Here is a 20,988-nt window from a genome sequence, read left to right as displayed (position 1 = left end):
GAGTATCCAACCGCGACACAGGCTCCTGCTGCCCCGGGCCCTGTGCCCCCTGTGTCCCCGCTGCCCGGGCCCTGTGCCCCCCACTGCCCGGGCCCTGTGCCCCCTGTGTCCCCGCTGCCCGGGCCCTGTGCCCCCTGTGCCCCTGCTGCCCCGGGCCCTGTGTCCCCACTGCCCGGGCCCTGTGCCCCCTGTGCCCCCGCTGCCCCAGGCCCTGTGCCCCCTGTGTCCCCACTGCCCTGGGCCCTGTGCCCCCTGTGTCCCCGCTGCCCCGGGCCCTGTGCCCCCTGTGTCCCCACTGCCCTGGGCCCTGTGCCCCCTGTGTCCCCGCTGCCCCGGGCCCTGTGCCCCCTGTGTCCCCGCTGCCCCGGGCCCTGTGTCCCCACTGCCCGGGCCCTGTGCCCCCTGTGCCCCCGCTGCCCCAGGCCCTGTGCCCCCTGTGTCCCCACTGCCCTGGGCCCTGTGCCCCCTGTGTCCCCGCTGCCCCGGGCCCTGTGCCCGCGCTGCCCGGGCCCTGTGCCCCCTGTGCCCCCGCTGCCCCGGGCCCTGTGCCCCCTGTGCCCCCCGCTGCCCGGGCCCTGTGCCCCCTGTGCCCCCTGTGTCCCCACTGCCCGGGCCCTGTGCCCCCTGTGCCCCCTGTGTCCCCGCTGCTCGGGCCCTGTGCCCCCCACTGCCCGGGCCCTGTGCCCCCTGTGTCCCCGCTGCTCGGGCCCTGTGCCCCCCACTGCCCGGGCCCTGTGCCCCCTGTGTCCCCGCTGCCCGGGCCCTGTGCCCCCCACTGCCCGGGCCCTGTGCCCCCTGTGTCCCTGCTGCTCGGGCCCTGTGCCCCCCACTGCCCGGGCCCTGTGCCCCCTGTGTCCCCACTGCCCGGGCCCTGTGTCCCCTGTGCCCCCGCTGCCCCGGGCCCTGTGTCCCCTGTGCCCCCGCTGCCCCGGGTCCTGTGCCCCCTGTGCCCCCCGCTGCCCCGGGCCCTGTGCCCCCTGTGCCCCCGCTGCCCGGGCCCTGTGCCCCCTGTGCCCCCGCTGCCCCGGGCCCTGTGTCCCCTGTGCCCCCGCTGCCCCGGGTCCTGTGCCCCCTGTGCCCCCCGCTGCCCCGGGCCCTGTGCCCCCTGTGCCCCCGCTGCCCGGGCCCTGTGCCCCCTGTGCCCCCGCTGCCCAGGCCCTGTGTCCCCTGTGTCCCCACTGCCCGGGCCCTGTGCCCCCGCTGCCCCGGGTCCTGTGCCCCCTGTGCCCCCCGCTGCCCCGGGCCCTGTGCCCCCTGTGCCCCCGCTGCCCGGGCCCTGTGCCCCCGGCCCCTCTGCCTGCTCCAGCCTCGGGTCCTGCCCCTGTCCAAAGGGTCACCAGCTTCTTTGGTACTCGTGCAAGTTCATTATGGTACAAATGATTGATGTAAGCTAATCATTAGTGTAAGATGTTGCCACAGGGACACTGAGTGGGAGAGGAAATTAGCTTAGAAAGGCAAGGTTTGCAGAGAAAATGTTTAGCAAAGAGCTTTCCCTGTTGATGTGGTCCAGACTTTGAAAATGCAGAATAACTGTTAAAGAAAAACTTGAGTAGAAGATAAAAAAACCCCAACAAACCCACTAAGTCAGCGATTACTGTGCCACGTGTGCACTATTGCCAAACAAAGAACTTCCAACTTGATGACAAAGCTGGATATAAGCTTGCATGATGAAATCCGAAGCTGGGCAAACACGGCTTGGTTTTCATTTATAGTTTAAAGCCCATAATCTGTCCAACTTGATAAAGATCTTGACGAAGTTGAGCCAAGTTTTAGGAGGCCTTGGCTGAATTATAGTTCCTGATGGAAACTATGCAAAAAGGATGGGCTTTCATGCCAAAGCAGACAAAAGTTATGGTTTTGACTGCGTTTTACTTGAAGTTTGGGAGTTAAAGTCTGAGTTCAAAGTAAAATAAAACTCAGAGACTTCGGGCCAACAAAAGAAAAAGTTCACTGAAGCCACAGCTTGCTTTGTTTTCTTTGCTTTCTCGTGCCACTCTATAGTCTGTGCGTTTGTTTGGTTGTTCGTTTCTGATTTACCACACTGCCATAAATGAAAATGGAATACAGATTCTACTCTGCCTTTTGTTTTCTTGTTAACAAACATCTGGAAACTCGGCTTGCATAATAAATAGGCCTTAGCCAGTCGGTTCTGCTCTGCAGTGTCTCTGCTGGGAGTGGTTCTGTTACCCTGGCTCTGTCGGGAGCAGGAAGTCAGCCAGCCTGTGCTTTGCCGTTGCAGATGTTGTCCTGGAGAAGGCCATGCATAAGTGCATCCTGAAGCCGCTGAAGGGCCACATCGAAGCGATGTTGAAGGAGTTTCATACCGCGGATGGCTCTTGGAAACAGCTGAAGGAAAACCTGCAGCTGGTGCGGCAGAGGAACCCTCAGGAACTGGGCGTCTTTGTTCCAACACCAGACTTTGTGGACGTTGAAAAGATTAAAGTCAAGTTCATGACCATGCAGAAAATGTATTCACCTGAAAAGAAAGTTATGCTGCTGCTGAGAGTTTGCAAGTTGATTTACACTGTTATGGAGAATAACTCAGGTATGGTGCTTCTCGTGGTTCAAGTTCACTGATAATCCAGACCTGGGGCTGTCTTTTGGTGGAGGAAATCGGGCCTCCGGTTCTGCAGATGTGTCCTTCTCCTGCAGCTCGTGTAGCATCTCGCTCTTCAGAGAGGGATTGTTCCTCTCTGCTCCTTTCCTGATGTCTCTGACGCATCTGGCAGCACATGTTACAAATTCAGTGTGAAGCAGCTTAAAAGAAAGCAGCTTTGCTTTAACTGCGGCCTTTAGAAACCGGCTGTCAGAAAGGCTGTCCTGTGAGCCTTGAATTTACACTAGTTCTACATGAGTATGCACTTTCCTGCGTACTGATAGCAGGAGATTCTGGAGTGATACAAACGTACTGGCCAGTGAAGGCGGCAACACAGCGCTTTCCTTTCAAACACTGAAACTGGTGAGAGGTTGTGATTTGTGTGTCACTGTGTTCTCTTCAACCCAGGGAGGCTGTATGGAGCTGATGACTTCTTGCCTGTGTTGACATATGTAATAGCCCAGTGTGATATGCTGGAGCTGGATACTGAAATTGAGTACATGATGGAATTGCTGGATCCGTCTTTGCTGCATGGAGAAGGTAATCTACTTATTTTTATTTGCATGGAATGAAGGACTAGAGAAGGGGGATTCATTCTTCCACATCGTGCAGTTGCCGTTAACCTTGTTTGAGTAGAAATCCTTTCATGGAGAGTCCTAAAGTCAGCGATGTTGTTGGTGTAAGAGGAGGATCTCATCGTGTTTTCCACCCTGAAGTAAGGGAAGGGTGGTTAGTTGCAGAGTACAGGCCGAGTGACCTGAGAATCTACGGACGGGTACCACCCCATGAAGGAATATGTTGTTTCCAGCCAAGAAGCGGGAGACGCTGTGACTTGGCAAGCAAACACATACACCGTGCAGGTGTCAGACGTGGTTACCCTTCTGTGCCTGAAAACATCCCGAGATCATTCATAGGGCTGCAGCATTCGGTTGAATTGTGAGCCATGTAACGGGACTTGGGCTAGGTGCTGTGTAGAAACTTCGGGGGGGATTCTCTGCCAGGAAAGGGCTTTCGAGAATATTGCCCCACTTAATGATCTTTGCTTCTTCCCAATATTTGCTTCTCACAAAGTATTTTTATAAGCCCTAGCAATATGTTTCCTAAGGCACTCCTGAATGGCGGCTGAAGTCCACTAGAGGCAGGGAAATCTCCCTCCTGTTTTCATGGTGGTGTTTTTAACAGTGGTATTCTGCAGGCCCTTGGCAGGCCCCAGAATCTGCTGGTTTCTGAGCAAGTTTAAAGGTTCTTGTGACCCAGCTCAGCTGTGAGTTCAAGTATCTGTGTGTTTCCCACTCCCGCTGTCTCTTGTCTTTCTGACGTTGCTGTATCCTCTAACTCGCCAGCGTGCCGGAGAGAACCATGCCAGGATTCCCCCAGCGTGGCACTGGCCTGTTCCCTGTTTCGTTTGCGTAGCATCCTCTAGCGCATTGTTCAGGAATCTTAGCATGGAAAACACTTGAGATGTGAAGCTGGATATCACTAAGATGCTTGAAAAGCAGAAACATTTACTGGACTATAAAGTCATGACTATAAAGTCACTGGCTGGCCCTGCCTCTGGCTCCAGCTGAACTGTACTGAGGATAAATTGGGGTTGTACAGGTCAAGCATAACGTGTTGTCCAGTTTGTCTCATGAGTCTTGCATGTTTTTTGTGTATTAAAGTTGTTGCAAAGCTAAAGGCCAAGAGTATGCTCTCAGTATTCCCCCATGAACACTGCAGGCTTGGGGAAGAACAGCTGGAAAGTGCCCGGTGGAAAAGGACCTGGGGGCATTGGTGACAGCGGCTGAATGTGCCCAGGTGGCCAAGAGGCCACCAGCTTCCTGATGTGCATCAAGAACGGTGTGGCCAGCAGGTCCAGGGCAGTGACCGTCCCTGTGCTGGGACCTGGGGAGGCCAAACCGCGAATCCTGGGGGCAGTTTTGGGCCCCTCACGCCAAGAAAGGCCTTGAGGTGCTGGAGCGAGTGGAGAGAAGGGAACAGAGCTGGTGAGGGGCTGGAGCACAAGTGTGATGGGAGCGGCTGAGGGACCTGGGGGGTTCAGCTGGAGAACAGGAGCTGAGGGGAGACCTTCTGATCTCTGAACTGCCTGAAAGGAGCTTGGAGCCAGGGGGGTCGGGCTCTGCTCCCCAGGAACAAGCGCCAGGAGCAGAGGAAACGGCCTCAAGTTGCGCCAGGGGAGGTTGAGGTTGGATTTAGGAACAATTTCTTCCCCAAAGGGCTGTGGGGCATTGAACAGGCTGCCCAGGGCAGTGCTGGAGCCACCATCCCTGGGGGGGTTGAAAAGATGCAGAAATGAGGTTCTCGGGGACATGGGTTAGTGGTGGACCTGGCAGTGTGAGGTTTGCAGTTGCTCTCAAAGTCTTTCCCAACCAAAATGATTCTAGTACAGAAAATACTACTGTGAGCACAGAATGCGTCCTTGAATGGCTCCATGAATAGACTAATTGGACACTCCCACTCAAATAGTTTATTTAAAAAAAAGGGGGGGAGAAGTGAGAGAAATAAATGGCAGTGTGTGTTTTGTTTCTCCTGGTTGTTGAGGACTGTTACCTCTTGTTGAGACTCATTTCCCTTTGTGACCTGTAGCTTCTTTTGTGTATTGGCAACTTCGTCTTGTGTTCAGTGTGTTCTCCACTCATGTAATAAAGGTGAAGTATGGAGGATGTAAACATCCCCTCCTGAACTAGTCAGACATTATGGGGAATGCTAAAAAGGTGACAAACACAGCCTTCCTTTTTAAAACAAACTCTTTGAGGTGCTTTCAGGGTACAAATCACACATTCAGATGTTGCTTTATTGCCACTAAGGGTGGTGGTGGCTTTTAAGTTCCTGCAGAGTGGTGGATTGTGTTTTACTTTGTTTAAACAGCTATGTTTGTTTCACCCACACTCCAAGCTTGGGAAGAAACCAAGTTACTTGTTGGAAATTGTTTGGAAGAAGCCTCATGTCGCAGCTTTGTAAGAATGCTCAGGAGCGAAGGAGCAGCAGCAGCGCCAGGCGTGCCCGGCGCCGGCGCCGCGGTCAGACGCCGCTGCAGCGCCGGGCCCCGCGGGGAGCGCCAGGCCCGGCGCGGCTCCTGCGCCCGAGAACACGCCCTCCGGCGCTTTGCGGGCCAGTGAGATGGTTTTCTTTATGTATAAATACTGTGGCAGTAGAGGCAGGGACTTTCATACGTATGTATGTGTGAATATATATATATTTTAAAGCATTTGTACTTGCAGTGTGACCAGTCCAAACTGGTGTGCTGCTCGTGACCGTTCTGAGAAGTGCCCTTGCTGTCCTTCCCAGGAGGCTATTACCTGACAAGTGCTTACGGCGCGCTCTCGCTGATCAAGAACTTCCAGGAGGAGCAAGCTGCCCGGCTGCTGAGCTCGGAAGCCAGAGACACCCTCCGGCAGTGGCACAAGAGGAGGACAACTAACAGGATGATTCCTTCGGTTGATGATTTTCAGGTAGAGCTTAGGGCTGGAGCAAAACCAGAGGATGATTGTTTAGTTGGAAACCCCCATTTGAGAGGTATGATTCATAGCAGTTCTCTTGGGGCCACAAGGTAAGTGGGAGTGAAGCAGTGCTGAAAATATGGCTGGCAAATTTGCCTTGGTTTTGAAGTCTTTGCACTTTATAGTACAGTTCGATTATAATGGTCTAAAGAAAACACTAAATAATGGAGCTTTCCCACACTCCTCCTGTTTAAGTCATGTGGAGCCAGGACAAACTGAATCATATCTTAGATCCAGCTTCTTTGTATGCTTTACTGTTAAAAAAACAGATCAGATTTTCAGTGGTATAGATCAGCACAGCTCCCCAGTAGCTGATGGTGGCGTACAACAGGTAACAGAGGAGAGGGTGGGAGAAAAGCTTGCCCTCGGTTTTAAAGTTTAAGCAAGGGGTTGAGTCCTGTGCTACGGATGACATGACGTTTGTTTGTGTTTTTTTCCTCCATTTCTTACTGCTCTTTCAGAGCAGGGTAGTAACTTCAACTGAAGAACAACAAACCGGTCGGGATTCATTCATCTTTTAAAACCAGGCCTGCATGTCTTTCACGTAGCATGCTGTTGGGTGTCTGTTCAGATGCATCGGTTTGTGGGCTGAAGCAAGGAGAACATTGGAAGAAAGGAAAGAAGAAAGGATCTGCTCCTGTGTATTCAGTTGTTTACAGTTCATACCACAAAGTTGCCAGAGCGGCCAAGAACAGCCGTCAATTAGATGTGATATAGCGAAGAGCTTGAGCTGGTCAGGGGATAGTGGAACCTTTCAGCTGGGTCTCCTCCTGCTTTATCGGTGTTTGTGCAAAGGACTACAGCACAACATTGTATAGGAAGGAGTTGGGAAAATAATCAGTCTTCCACCATTTGCCTCTCCTAGGAAGAGGAGAACTAATTAACAAAAATTCCAAACTATGGCCAGTGCACAAAGTTAGTCCTTCTTACTGGGATCCAGTTTATACTCTGCTTCCCTGTAGCTAGATGTCACATTCAAGTAGCTCAAGTCTTTGTAGCAAAACGCTGCACTTTTCATAGGAAAATTCATCACCTTTGTATTTCTTCTGGATGACTAAATGACAGAAGATCATTTCAGCAGGATCTTGTGTTCTGTTTCACCTTCTGTTCCGCGGCAAACGAACTTTAGCCAAACGAATTGTGCGGCTGCACGCGGGAGGACGCGGGGACAGAGGAGGAACTGGCAGCCAGCGTGCGCCGCGCTGCGTCTGTGGGGCCTGTTGTCCCTCGAGAGGGGGGTCGCGCCGCCTCCCCTGCGCCCGCGGGAACGCGCTCCAGCTCAGCCCTTCCCCACGCGGCTCTGTGGCGCGGCCTCACAGCCCCGGGAGCCTTCATCCTCCCTCCCTCAGGGTGGGAAGGCAAGAACTCCCGTATTTTGTTGATGATTAAATGCGACTTTCTGATACTGCATAAATAATTTTGATACTTGGTATATGAGTTTCAGGCATTTGTACCAACTTCAGCCTCTGCTCGGAGCAATCTTGTCTGTCCAAAAGCACATGCATTTAAAAACAGATCTTCTGTGTGTTAACTGTACATTAGCAATTAAAACCTTAATGTATTTTGCCTTATCTGGGGCTGATGCTTCTATAATTTACTCGTCCTGAGTAACAACAGAGGATCAGTTCTGCTCACTCGGGGTCAGTCCCAGTGGTTTAAATGCTGCTGCAAAGCTTCAGTGTTTCAGTCTGCAAGCTACCAAAAGATATGTCGTTAAAGGCAAGAGTGCTCTTGGAACTCAAGTTATACGAACGTTCTTTTAGTCCCAGCTTTTAAGAGCTTGCTTTTACACAATGTAAATTTTTACCATTGTGATCTAGCATGCTTCATTTATTCCGTGCAGAAACACAGGGACCAGCCCGGTCAATAAACAGGCCTTTCTCGCTGTCATTTTTTTCCACCTCCTTTCATTTTACTGCTCTTTAGTCTTTAATTGCAGTTAATTTCTGTTTTAAAAACTCACGTGACAGCAGGCTGCTTTGGTCACGGATACAAAATATTTTGTGGGTTTTTTGTTTTGTTTGGGGTTTTTTTGAAGTGTTTGCTTTTTATGCCTTTTGCAAGGTAGAAGGGTATTTCCTTAGAGGACGTGCTTCGAATTCAGCCAGAGCTGGGGAATGTGCCAGTTTCCACAGAGAACAGGCAGCTTTTCCCCAGGATCAGAGGGACTGGCGGGCGTCTCGCGGAGGTTTTCTCCCTGCGCCCCCGAGCCCCATTGGAGCAGACGGCGCTGACCCCGCGGCTCGTTCCCTGGCGCTCAGACCGCGCGTTGCCCGGCTCTGTGGAGCCTCTGTGCTGCAGCGCCCGCCCAGCGCGGCATCATCTCCCGGCTGCGCTGCCCGCGCTGGTTCTGCCTCAGAGCGCCTCGGTTCCCGTCAAGGCCCATTAAAACCACTGGTGTTTTGCATGTGGCTTTAAGGCCGTACCTGATCACTCTTAATTGCGGGGTTAGAATGTGAGCCAAGGAAAAGAGGATGTCGGCTTCTGGATTCCTGTTCTGCCCACGACAGCCGTGCCACCGTGTCGCCGTCGCGTTCGCTGGGGGCCGGTGGCGCCCAGCGGTCACCGCGCGTTGCGCAGCGCAGCAGGGAGCCGCGTGCTGCTTGTTGCCGGCCCTGCCGAGGATGAGGTTTGGTTTTTGGGTTTCTGATGTCTCTTTTCTTGTTCTACAGAACTACCTTCGTGTTGCATTCCAGGAGGTCAACAGTGGATGTACGGGAAAGACCTTACTAGTAAGACCATATATCACTACCGAAGATGTGTGTCAGCTTTGTGCTGAAAAGTTTAAAGTGGACAATCCAGAAGAATACAGCCTGTTCCTTTTCGTCGACGACACCTGGCAGCAGCTGACAGAGGACACCTACCCGCAGAAGATCAAGGCGGAGCTGCACAGCCGTCCGCAGCCCCAGGTCTTTCACTTCGTCTACAGGCGCATCAACAGTGATCCATACGGGGCCATTTTTCAAAACAACAGTGACTCGGCTTCTTAAAACCAGCAACTCGTCATTTAATTTCTGTTCCTTTGTAACGGTTGGCTGCCTTCCTTAGGAGCTAAAGCAGGTCTTAAACCGTAATGCCTAGAAAACACGTGGGCTCTTCCTTCATTGCCTACGAAACCCCATGTAAACCTTGCATAGGGCCAGTCCTGTGGGGTACCCCACCAGCGTCTTAAACAACCCGTGAGGCTCAGTTTCTTGTACCACAGACTCTGTTGCCACATATTATACTACGGCCCTCTGCAGGTCTTTTGCTGTAATGTGCAAAAATCTATTTTCTTACGCTCATCCTTTAGCCAAATGTCATTTTGATTTACATGTATGTACACTAGACAAATATTTCAGTAAACTGGCTGGTATGAGTTCAGTTTCACCAGCACGAGTTGGACAAGACTGTCCGATGCAGGGCATCAATTAACTCATAATTACCTGGATGATTGCATCCTTTCCCAATTTTTTTAATTACACAAAATCGCCATGTTTTTATATATATATATATATATACATATATATATATAACAGGAATTTTATAGCAGTTGCAGGTAAACTGTCAGGGTTGGTTTTTGAAATATTTTTTTAACTATAAAGTATTCTATAATTATGCATGTGATTTTAACATTTAATATACAAGAATAAATCTCTTGCTGGTTTTAGAGTATTGCATTAAAGGTCTCTGTGGTTTCTCTTTTTCCTGTTACAGGAGAGGTCTTATGAAACTTCTGTTATCTGTAAGAAGATTGTAACATTTGCACTGGTGGTTTCAGTGCCTTTGTCTGAACTTGATGTACTGTTATCTCCATTATTTTTATATGCATTGTTTTAGACAGAACGAGGGGTTGGAAGAGGAAACTGAAAGAAAAGGATGTAGAGAAGGGGCAGAGAAAGAATGTCGAGAACCTAATTTAGGCTTAAAATGTGTTAGTCTGCTGGTTCAGGCTCCTTGCAGAACACAAGAGAAAGAGGTTGGTAAGGAACTTCTATGTGAGCAGTGTTGTAGAGTCGCAGTGGGATTTGTCAGGACCTATCCCAGATACTATTTGTCTCAGCAGAGGGTTAAATATATCAGTAAGGTGAAAGAGAACGCTACTTTGTACAGTGTGTCACCAGCATCAGAACTGTCTCAAACTGCAGAACGTGTTCTGGCGTTTCATGGTTCCAGGTCACTCGAGTAGATGAGATGTGGAAGTCAGCAGAGGTGAAACGGCATCAATCGTGTGTTCCGGTAGGTCTGCCCGGGGCCGCCCGTGCCGCGCGGGTCCCCGCTCCCTCGGGCGCCGCGGGTCTGCGCGGGTCTGCAGCGGCGTGACGCAGGAGCCTCGTGCGCAGCACGTGTCGTGCAGACAGCCGTGGCATTTCTGTCCGTTTGATGTGTATCTGAAACCCCTGGCACCTGTTTGTATTGCATTTTGTAAATGGTGAGTTTTGCACATAATAATACATTGTAATATTGAACTATGATTTTGGATGTTGTGCACTGTGGTTTTTGTTTGGGTTTTTTTTTAAGACATGGTTCACACTTGAATGTTCTGTCTATCAATAGACTCTAATGCTGCTGCTTTCCATCCTGCTCGACCCATTTTAAACTCTTTTCAGAGGAAGGGTGCAATAGCATCATTATGCAGGTAGTGTGCTTGACCCGAGCAGTCAGGAGGAGAGGCAGCCTGGGGGCTCGGCTGCTGGGCCAGTTCTTGCGAAGTTTAGACCCACATTCAGTGCTAAAGAAAACTCCGGTGTTTGCAGCTCGCACGGGAACAGGACTGCGGCACAGAGGCAGAATTAGTAGCAATCTCAGAGCTTCGGGCATGAAACGAAGGAAAGCAAAGAGTGCAGAAAGGGAAACGCACGGCAAACCACCTCAAGATGATTCCGCTGTCTGTCCTGGTGCAACTGCTTTTGTTGGGTTTTTTTTTTTTTAATTAAAACATTTTATTCACTGTGCTGTGCAAAGCACTTCTCATTTCTCATAGTGCCAAGAAAGAGATGGTACACAAACTTTGGGTAAGGAGTTTGAGCTCAGAAATAAGCTATTCCGTCTTCTCTACGGTGAGGTGTTTGATATTAGAAAATACTGGAAAGCAAGAAAACGCTTACAGTCGAGGTGGTATCTTTTATATTTATTACTCCCTCTTTTTTGAAATAGAGAAGTATCTGGAAAGGCTAAAGGAAATAAAGCTAGAGGTATTAAATCCCTAAATCTTACTAATAAAAGAGGCTTAACAGAAAAGTTAACAATACATTAGGGGTTTATTCATGAATTCAAAATACCTACTGTAAAATCACAAAATGCCACCTGCAGCAGCTTACATCACCTCTCACAACTTCTTGTCATTTCCGTGAGTTAATTTTCTTACTTTCCATCACCAACGCTGTCGCCCCTCCCTGCAGCCCCAGGGCGTCGGTGTCTCTGGAGCTGCAGCCCGGAGCGGTGGGGCGGGGTCTGTAACTCAGAGAAACAGCAGAGCACGGAGCCTGCGCTGTGTACACCGGTGGATACACCAGCCTCAGCTGCCGCGGCGCTGCACGGGGCGGCGGAAGTGACCCCGTGACGCTGTCCCCGCGGGGCAAACCGCGGCCACGGAACGGGGGCGCCGCCGGAACGAGCAGCCCGGGCCAGGCCCCGCCTCCTGGAGCCAGGCCCCGCCCCCCGAGCAAAGCCCCACCCCCAGCCAACCCCCCGAGCTGGCCCCGCCCCCAGCGCCGCTGCCTCTGCCCCGTTAGCGTTAAAGGCAGGAGGTCTGTCCTTTCAGAGGAGGACGACTCGTCCACAGGAGCCCGCCGGAACGGTGGGGCGGCGCGGGGCGGCGGGAACAGGACGGGGGGTGCCCCAGAAGCGCTCCTGCCGCCCAAAGCCCCTTCTGGTGCGGAGAGGCGGCCGATCTTTCATTTTCTTCTTGGCAGTTGCAAGCTTACAGTATTATTGACCAAGCAAAACGCCTGGGAGTCGTGCCGGCGGGGGTCCCGGGCTGTGTGTAATGGCTGAATCTACTAAATTATTAAACCACATGGAAATCAAAATCTGACCTGTGTGTCCCTGCCCCTTCCCAACGGTTTCTCCCCAAATGTGCCCCACACCCGCGGGGCACCTGCACCCCCACAGAGCGCCCATTGTCCCCCCTCTCACTGTCCTCCCCACCCACTCGCGTCTCTGCAGCCCAGCCCCACCGCAGTTGTTTCCCCTGGGAATTTATTTGTATTTTGCAATTGTTTCCATTTCTACCACCGCTCAGAGTTTCTGTCCCTTCCGTTCTGCTCAGAAGAGCAGCGGTCGCCCGGCCTGTTGGGAAAGAGAAATAAGAGGAGACATAAAAAACAGAGAAAGAAATAGAAAAGGAAATACAAATTAAATATAAGAAAACGCCACGCCGAATATGCAAATCGCCTAGGGCTTGGGGCGGGGCGACGAGTGGGCGGAGAGAACGCGAATGGAGATGCAGAGCGGGCCAATCAGGTCGCGCAAGAAAGCTGGAGGGGAGGAGCGGCCGGCAGCGGGAAGAGCACGGAAATAGCGCCCTTGTCAGCGCAAAGCAAATGAGCGCGGTTTGTTGTTTCCTCTTAAACGCGGCTGCTGGAAGCCGCGCGGCCAAGGGGCGTGGCGGTCCCGGCAGAGCAGGCGGGTGAGGATGCAGGGTGGGCCAATCAGATGGCTCGGGAGGGCTGGAGGGGCGGAGCGCTGATAGGCGGGGAGAATGGCAATTGATGTGCGTAGGCAGCCAATGAGATTGCCAGAGAGGCGGGCGTTGAGGTGTCCGCGCGGTGGAGTGGAAAGCAGCCAATCAGAGCGCGCCGACTCAATCCCGTTTGAACAGCTGCCTGCCTGGCAAACGCGTCCGTGGTGTCTCGGGGCGAGGGGGGAGGCTGTGGAGCGCTCATTTTGGCCTCTCCGTCCCGTTTGCCTCGCTCTCCCTCTCTCTGTGTCACCTTGTCTGGCTCCCTGGCACTGTCTTTCTCTGATAAGCTGACCTGCTCTTTGCCCTCCTTTTTTGGAATCACAGGCTCATTCTGCTTGGAAAAGACACGTGCAATTTTAAATTTGGGGTTGACTTCTGGGGTTTTTTTCCCCATTAGTGTAAATCGATGGCACGTTGTCCTGCGGCTCAATCCCCGTTCTGTTCCGTGGAGTCTTCAATTTAGGATGTTCAGGTAAGAAAGTTTGTCCTTCCAGAAAAGGAACAGTCATTGGAGCGAGAGAGGCTTTGAAGTGCACGATCCGAATTGAAGCCAGTTTGCACTTGCCGTTGCTGCTGTCCGTCTTGTCTCTCACTGGTTTCCCCACGGCTCCCTAGTGTTTGGGCGAGGTGAGCGGGCGGGTTAGGATGCAGAGCGGGCCAATCAGATGGCGCGGGAGGGCAGGAGGGCTGGAGGGGCGGAGCGCTGGTTGGCTGCCTAGGCACGTCAGTTGCCACTCTGTCCGCCTATCAGGTTGCCAGAGGGGTGGGCGTTGGGGGCTCCGTACTGCGCATGCCCCAAAGAGCGAGCGCTGATAGGCGGAGAACATGGTGATTGGCGTGCAGCCGGCAGCCAATGATGTTGCCGAAGAGGCGGGCGTTGCGGTCTCCCTACTGCGCATGCCCCAATAGCGAGCGCTGATAGGTGGCGAGAGAGGTGATTGACGTGTCCTACGCAGCCAACCGGGACGCTGCAAGGGGCGGGTGCTGCAGTATCCCTACTGCGCATGTCCAAACCGCGAGCGCCTCGGTTGGGGGGGGTAACCGGGAGCGAACGGGAACGGGGGTCGGGGCTGCTGCGGAGCGCTCGCTGCGGCCGGCGGGGTCGGTGCCCGCGGAGCCCGGCGGGAGAGCGCGAGGGGAACGGAGCGGCGAGAGACGCGGCAGGTGAGTGCAGCCACGGGGACCGTGCCGTTGGAACGGGGGGAGCGGGATGGGCTCCGTTTCCCCCCCGCCCTTACGGCCGAGCTGGCGAAGCTGGTGGGCGGCGTGCGAGCCCGAGGGCAGGTGCGCTGAAGGCTTGCGGTCTGGAGCCGCGTCTCCCTCCGGCGCAGCGCCCGTGCCCGGTCCGGCAGTCCCTCCGGGAGCGGCGCAGCCCCCGTTAGTGGGGGCACGTTTAAAAGCGGAGCTGAGGCGCGGTTGCAGGCTCGGTGGTGGGGCGCCGCTTCGGCGGGAGCTCGGGGCGAGGCGCGGCGGGTTCCGTGTCCTGTAGGCGCGGCTTTCGTGCCGCGGCTCTCCGTGTGCTTTTTTGTTCTGTTGCGTTTGTTTTTTGGGTTTTTTTTTTCGGGATTCCCGCGACACGTGGCGCGACCGCTCGCCCGGGGCTGCCGCGGCGGGTCTCAGTGTCGCCGCCCTGTGGCGAAACTCGGGTACTGCAGCGCACGGCCAGGGGGCAGGGACGCTGTTTGCCCCGAAGCAGCCAGAGGTGCCAGATAAGAAACACAAGCAGCCAGAGGTGCCAGATAAGAAAGAACCGTCAGAACCGGCAGGAGCTGCGGCTTCAGAGCTCTGTCAGCGTTGATCTTATGACTCTGATTTTGATGGCCAGTCATTTTGACTTACATTATGCTACAGTGTTCTGTTTGGCACTGCTAGTGGGTAACAAATAATTGTGCTGTACCACAGCACGAGATGATAATATTTTGTAGATTTGTACTGCCAAAGAATTTGCAAGTATATTGCAAAGGGGGGAATTCAAGAGAAGCTGCCAAGTTAGTGTATGCTGTGATGAAGTTGTAGAACTCATACCCTCATTAACCAGTTGATGTGAGGTAAAATGCTTTCTGACCCCCTGCATGCTGAGGGGATATTTTTCACCTTTTAGATCCTTCTGCATGACAAGAGGGAGACAGAAGATTAAATAACACGTTGTTTAGAAGCAGAGTGCTTAGTTTCTATTTAACTAATAGGTGTATTGTCAGTGTATTGGCCAGCGTGCCGCAGAGGAGCAGGAGGCGCCAGCCGGCCGGGGGCAGATGCCGGGTGCGTCCCCAGCTCGCCAGAGCTCCCCCTGAGCCTCCTCCCGCGGCCCCGCTCGCCCCGTGCAGCCGCCCCCAGCCGCGGCAGCTCCTGCGAACCCGTCCCGTGTTCCCGGGCCGCTCCCGAGCCCCACGGTGAAGGCGGCAGGCCGGCCCTCGGCACCTCTCCGGTGGCCCGTGCGGAAGGAGCAGGCTCAGGCAGGGGTGAGCTACGGTGCTAACGGCTGCTGCTTCTTCTTTCCCGCTCCCAGAGGCCACGCTGAGGATGCGGCCGTTCGCTGCCACCCCGGGGATGCCGTCGGCTGCGCCCGCCTCGGGCTGGCGAGGCTCGTCTGGCAGCGCGGCGGGAAAAGGGACGGGGGAGCGCGTCCCGTCCGTGGACGGGTGCTGCCGCGGCTGGAGCCGGAGAGGTAAAGAGGAAGAAATGCGGGGCCGTCGGCCCGACGTCTGCTTCCTGCGGCGGGCAAGAGAGGGAGCCCCTCTCTCCGGGTGGCGAAGGGTCCCTCTGCGTGGCGTGCAGCGGGCCAGGCCGTCAACGTGCGCGGCAGGTCCGTGCGCGTATCCCGGAGCGGGACGGCTGCGTGGCGAGCGAGCCAGCGAGGCTCCGTGTCCCCGAAGCCTCGTCTGGTAGCAGCCCTGACACCCCACCGTGTTCTCCTAGGCTGAGGACGGCCGAGCGCCCCGAGGGAGGAGAGGAGGGGACAGGAGCGTCTGAGCTGTTAGAAGCCTCCTGGCAGCCACCGAAAGCGAGAGCCGCTGTGAGTCCCTGGCCCTCGGGCCTCGTCCCCCACTTGCACGTCTCAGTGCCTCCCTGCCCCTCCTTGAGGGTGGTTTGTTTGTTTGTTTGTTTTTTTGTTATTTTTTAATTTTGCTTCCCTATACCTCTCCTTTTCTCTTTATTTTTGTGTCCTGCTCCATCTTCTGTAGCTGTTTTTCCCTTTTCCGTCTCGTTGTCTTGATCTGCATCAGACCCTTTTTCCCCCCCAGTTTCTATGGCCCATTCCCTGCTGTTCTTCTCTTCCCTGTGCCTGTACATGCAGCTCTTATCTCCCCACCTTCCTATCTCTCTCCTTTCTTCCTTGTCCTTCTCTCTCTATTCGTTTGTCTTGCTCACTGTTGCTGGCATTTTTTGTTCAGCATCTCAGCGTTCCTTTTCTCCTTCCTGTTAATCTCTTGTTCTTTCTGACCTTTAATGCTGCTCCCTGTCCCATTGTTTCTCACTGTATCCCTGCTCCCTACCCACACTCATATTCTTCCCTGTCCTGTTGGCCATCCCAGGTTTCTTCCTCCATCTCCATCCTCTCTCCCGCTGCCCATTTTAGGATTTTTCCCACCGTCTCTGTCTCCTGCTCCTTGTCTCTGATTTTGGGCTCCCTTTTGCCTTTCTCTCTGTGTCACCTTGTCTTGCTCCCTGTCCCTATCTTTCTCTGGCAAGCTGATCTGCTCCTTACCCTCCTTTTCAAAGGAATCACAAAATCACTTTGTTGGAAAAGATAACTGCAATTTTAAAATATCTTTACCCTTTGAAGAAATGGCCTAGGAAAGATAATTTTATTTTTTTCCAGTGGGGCAGTTCACAAGGACAGATGGGCTGCTGGACTCTTCAATGCCAACATTCAGGGCGAGGAAGGAAATCTTGGCTATACTTAGGTGATATCTGTGTCTGTGTTCTGTGTGTATCTGGGAAAGTGCGTTCTAGGGAACTCAGGCTGCCAATGAGTCAAAAAACGGCCTGGTTGTCTAAAAAACGCAAACGCTCCAGTGACCGTATCAACAACTGTACTAAAGATGGTGCAAAGTACCTTTTCCTCCACTCAGCTGTAGCCTTCGCAAGAAAAAAGGAAGTGTCAGATTCCTATCCAGCTTTGTTCTGAAGGGTTTTTTCCTCTTTCAGCTTGGTGTCCACTGCCACCGTCTCACTGCGGTTTCCCCGTCTTCTGCTACAGAAGGACAAGACAGACAGACAGACAGAATCCGGAGTGGTCTGCCCGTACAAGGTGCGGCTAAGACGTGTGTCTGCGTTTTTCCTGAGGTACTTGTAGAGTGGACTTTAAAGTTAACATTAAGAATGCACCGCCTCTCCTATATTTTTAATAGAAACATTTTACCACATGTACTAAAAGTAAGGTCTGTTCCGGAGCATGGTACACTGTGCAGAGCTCACCTCCCTCTGCGTATTTTCTCTTCCTGAAAGCGTAATCTTCTGTTTCTGTGGGCTTACTATTGAATGATACAGTGGAAATGATTTTGTACTAAACGAGGAAAGGAGGTGTTTGTAAGAGTTCAGATGTCCAGAAGAAACAGCTGCTTCAATGACAAATGCTTTGTTCTTTTTCAGCCAACAGGTTTTTAAAATATCGTAGCTTTTTGAGTGCTATTCTGACTGAGATACAGGCACCTGGCCAGATCGGTTTTGTTCTGCGCATTTGCCAGGTGTTCCCAAGAAGCACTTTCAGCCTCGTAACTGGCGGCAGTGAGTCCTGGTGTGGTTTGGGTGAGTTATTGTTTCAATAATGACTTTTTTCTCTTAACGTACAGTGTGTAGTTCTGACTTCAGTTGGTAAGAAGTCTTCCAGGACGGCAGTGTTCCTCATTCCAAGAAGCTGCGTTTTATGAACCTGCCCTCCGAGTGGATCTTCCCAGGTGATGTAATGGGCAGTGGCCTCATCAGCAACAGGACTGTTCATTTTCTTTGAAACAACCAACCCAAGTCCATTTCCTTCCAGAGAGCCCAGCACAGCAGGTCTGGCAAAGGTCGGTGGCACCGCTGGGCTTTGGGTTCCCGGTTGTGACAGTCGAGCTGTCACAGACACGTGTTCCCCTGTGTGCTGCAGCGCAGCCAAAAGCGTTAGCGAGTCTGATGCTCCTTTTTCGCAGCCATATGCTGTACTGCAGGAATGGGGATATTTATTTATCTTTAAGTAAACCCATGTCTTCTATTTCACTGATTTTCCTATCATCAATGAAACTTAAAACAAAAAAATGGTCTAATTTACATGTTGACTTCCATAGTTAAAAGAGTAATTGCTGAGTAGGCGCAGCATATAATTAGGTGTACTTAAGCAGATGGGTATTTGTTCTAGACGCTTAAAAAGACAGGCAACTGGATGCTATGAGTGTTTTCCCAATATTTGGCAGAGCGCTCTGACGTACTTTATTTGTCTGGTTCCATGGCGCGTGTCCCCGGCGGGTCAGGGCTGCGCCTCTCGCTGGGCCCGTGCGGCCACGTGTTGCTGCTCATCGTGTCACACGCCACGTGGGAATCGGTATCTCTGTCTAAATACATCATTGTAACAATATGATTGTAATAATGTGCCAGCATCTGCAAGTCTAAAAAGATATTTGTGTCCAAAGAAAAGGCTAAACAGGTGCATAAGTATAAATAGATATTCTAGGTAATGTGTTGATATATAAGCGTAAACAGATATTCTGTATAAGTTTAAGCATATATATACGTGTAAATATGTACGCAAGTGTGTAGATGTCTAAGTAGATATATATTACAGTGAAAATAGATGATATATATCAAACAAGTATATTCCCTAAATACATATGTACGTGTAAAAAGAGACATAAGAGTCAATATCAGTGATGTATAAGGTTTTTAAAATGCAAAGAAATCCTGTTTACAGAAAGGATTAAGAAACTCATCCTCCCCTGGAAATGTCTCTGGCGGGTGCACTCGACCCCCCAGCCAAAGCAGCGGCGGCTCAGGCTCCGCAGAGGGAGAGGCCTGAGCTGCCCGGGGAGCAGAACGGCCCCTGCGCCCCGTCCGCGGTGGGAGCGGGGCTGCTGTGGTGTGTGTGCCAGCCAAGCGCTTTATTCCATGGCTGCGGCAGCCGGGAGCTGCTGCGAGCTCTCTGAGTGACTGTGTGGTGATGGGTTCTACTGCTCACAGGTCACTGGATGAGCCCAATGTAGTTTTCATGTATCACAGTATCACAGTATGTTTGGGATTGGAAGGGACCTCAGAAGATCATCCAGTCCAACCCCCCTGCTGGAGCAGGAACGCCCAGGTGAGGTCGCACAGGAACGTGTCCAGGTGGGTTTGAATGTCTGCAGAGAAGGAGACTCCACAACCCCCCTGGGCAGCCTGGGCCAGGCTCTGCCACCCTCACTGAGAAGAAGTTTCTTCTCAAATTTAAGTGGAACCTCTTGTGTTCCAGCTTGATCCCATTACCCCTTGTCCTATCATTGTTTGCCACCGAGAAGAGCCTGGCTCCATCCTCATGGCACTCACCCTTTATATATTTATAAACATTAATAAGGTCCCCCCCTCAGTGTCCTCTTCTCCAAACTAAAGAGCCCCAGCTCCCTCAGCCTTTCCTCCCACGGGAGATGCTCCACTCCCTCTAGCATCTTGGTGGCTGCGCTGGACTCTCTCCAGCAGTTCCCTGTCCTGCTGGAACTGAGGGGCCACAACTGGACACAAGATTCCAGGTGTGGTCTCCCCAGGGCAGAGCAGAGGGGCAGGAGAACCTCTCTGACCTACTGACCACCCCCCTTCTAACCCACCCCAGATACCATTGGCTTCCTGGCCACAAGGGCACAGTGCTGGCTCATGGTCACCCTGCTGTCCCCAGGACCCCCAGGTCCCTTTCCCCTACACTGCTCTCTAATAGCTCATTCCCCAGCCTATACTGGAACCTGGGGTTGTTCCTGCCCAGATGCAGGACTCTACACTTTCCCTTGTTAAATTTCATTAGGTTATTCCCCGCCCAACTCTCCAGCCTGTCCAGGTCTCTGGATGGCAGCACAGCCTCTGGTGTGTCAGCCACTGCTCCCAGCTTAGTGTCATCAGCAAACTTGCTGATAGTGCACTCAATTCCCTCGGCCAAATCATTAATGAATATATTGAATAATATTGGCCCCAGTACTGACCCCTGAGGCGCTGCACTAGATACTAGATAGGGACAGGGATTGATACGGGATCGGTACATCAGGGACAGGGATTGATACGGGATCGGTACATCAGGGACAGGGAGATTGATACGGGATCGGTACATCAGGGACAGGGATTGATACGGGATCGGTACATCAGGGACAGGGATTGATACGGGATCGGTACATCAGGGACAGGGAGATTGATACGGGATCGGTACATCAGGGACAGGGAGATTGATACGGGATCGGTACATCAGGGACAGGGAGATTGATACGGGATCGGTACATCAGGGACAGGGAGATTGATACGGGATTGGTACATCAGGGACAGGGATTGATACGGGATTGGTACATCAGGGACAGAGGTACGCGATGTTTCAAATGCAAACCTGAGTTTGTATTAAATGTCTCTTCGCATCTTAAAGAGAGTCTGTGCCTCATTTGCTACACCCCTTTATCTGTTTCCCAAATTGCGATTTAAACACCATTGTAAAAATAAAGCTTTCTCCCCTTAATTTTTGTCACATATTGTAATTAGAATTAAAAGAGATCTTGAAGCCCGTCCTAGCTAAACTGGAAAAAAGACAGCAGCCATGTGTATTTTTAAATAAAGACTAAATCAAGTCTGCTAGCTCAATATCTTTAAGCGTTTTCCTGTGATCACCTCCCTCCCAAGGTTTTGTGTCTGTTGTATCAAGGCCTGACACCCACGGCCACAGTGGATGAATCACCATGGGCACAACACCAGGAACCGCCTGTTGGTGTCCAGGATATCCACTGCAGCAGATGCTGTTAGTAGAAGAGCACATCATGGACCTGAAAAACCATCTAATTGTGTCATTATACACATTCACTGCTCTTTTTTCTGCTTTATACCCCTTGTAGCACACGGAGCCCGATTTTCCTTCTCTAGGGCCTTTCACCCGGTTCACCGCACCCGTGTGATCATTGCGCTGCACGTGGGCAAAATCAGCCGTGCCCTGTGTTTCTCCTGTAAAATAGTGAGAATGATAATATAATCAGGCCAGGAACTGCCTTCACAGTGAATATTTGAAGGAACATGCTAATGTATTGTTAGTTGGTACTTGC

The 20,988-nt window shown here is 52.4% G+C and overlaps 2 protein-coding genes across 6 annotated transcripts in view; both read left to right on the top strand.

Moving 5' to 3' along the window:
• The window catches only part of RIN2 (Ras and Rab interactor 2), a 66,833-nt gene extending 55,806 nt beyond the window's left edge, over nt 1-11,027 (top strand). For 4 of the 5 annotated variants that reach the window (XM_082049103.1, XM_082049100.1, XM_082049099.1 and 1 more), the window contains 4 exons: nt 2,240-2,545; nt 3,005-3,136; nt 5,885-6,048; nt 8,769-11,027. In XM_082049103.1, the coding sequence (XP_081905229.1) occupies nt 2,240-2,545; nt 3,005-3,136; nt 5,885-6,048; nt 8,769-9,086 (920 nt within the window). In that variant the 3' untranslated portion in view covers nt 9,087-11,027. Of the gene's footprint in view, nt 1-2,239; nt 2,546-3,004; nt 3,137-5,884; nt 6,049-6,557 lie in introns of all 5 variants that reach the window. The other variant, XM_082049102.1, reaches the window with a different exon arrangement.
• Nucleotides 11,028-13,585: 2,558 nt separating this feature from the next.
• On the top strand, nt 13,586-19,191 carry LOC309437564 (uncharacterized protein; the record flags this gene model as incomplete). The annotated part of the gene is made up of 7 exons (XM_082048107.1): nt 13,586-13,668; nt 13,781-13,924; nt 15,267-15,425; nt 15,677-15,773; nt 16,581-16,665; nt 16,910-17,012; nt 17,554-19,191. The coding sequence occupies 7 exons, from the start codon at nt 13,586-13,588 to the stop codon at nt 17,558-17,560; spliced, it is 678 nt and encodes a 225-aa protein (XP_081904233.1). The 3' UTR covers nt 17,561-19,191.
• Between the last annotated feature and the right edge of the window lie 1,797 nt (nt 19,192-20,988).

Source organism: Streptopelia decaocto, assembly GCF_964273445.1.
Source record: "Streptopelia decaocto genome assembly, chromosome: 3".
Classification (NCBI taxonomy): domain Eukaryota; kingdom Metazoa; phylum Chordata; class Aves; order Columbiformes; family Columbidae; genus Streptopelia; species Streptopelia decaocto.
This window is presented reverse-complemented; position numbering and strand designations above follow the sequence as displayed.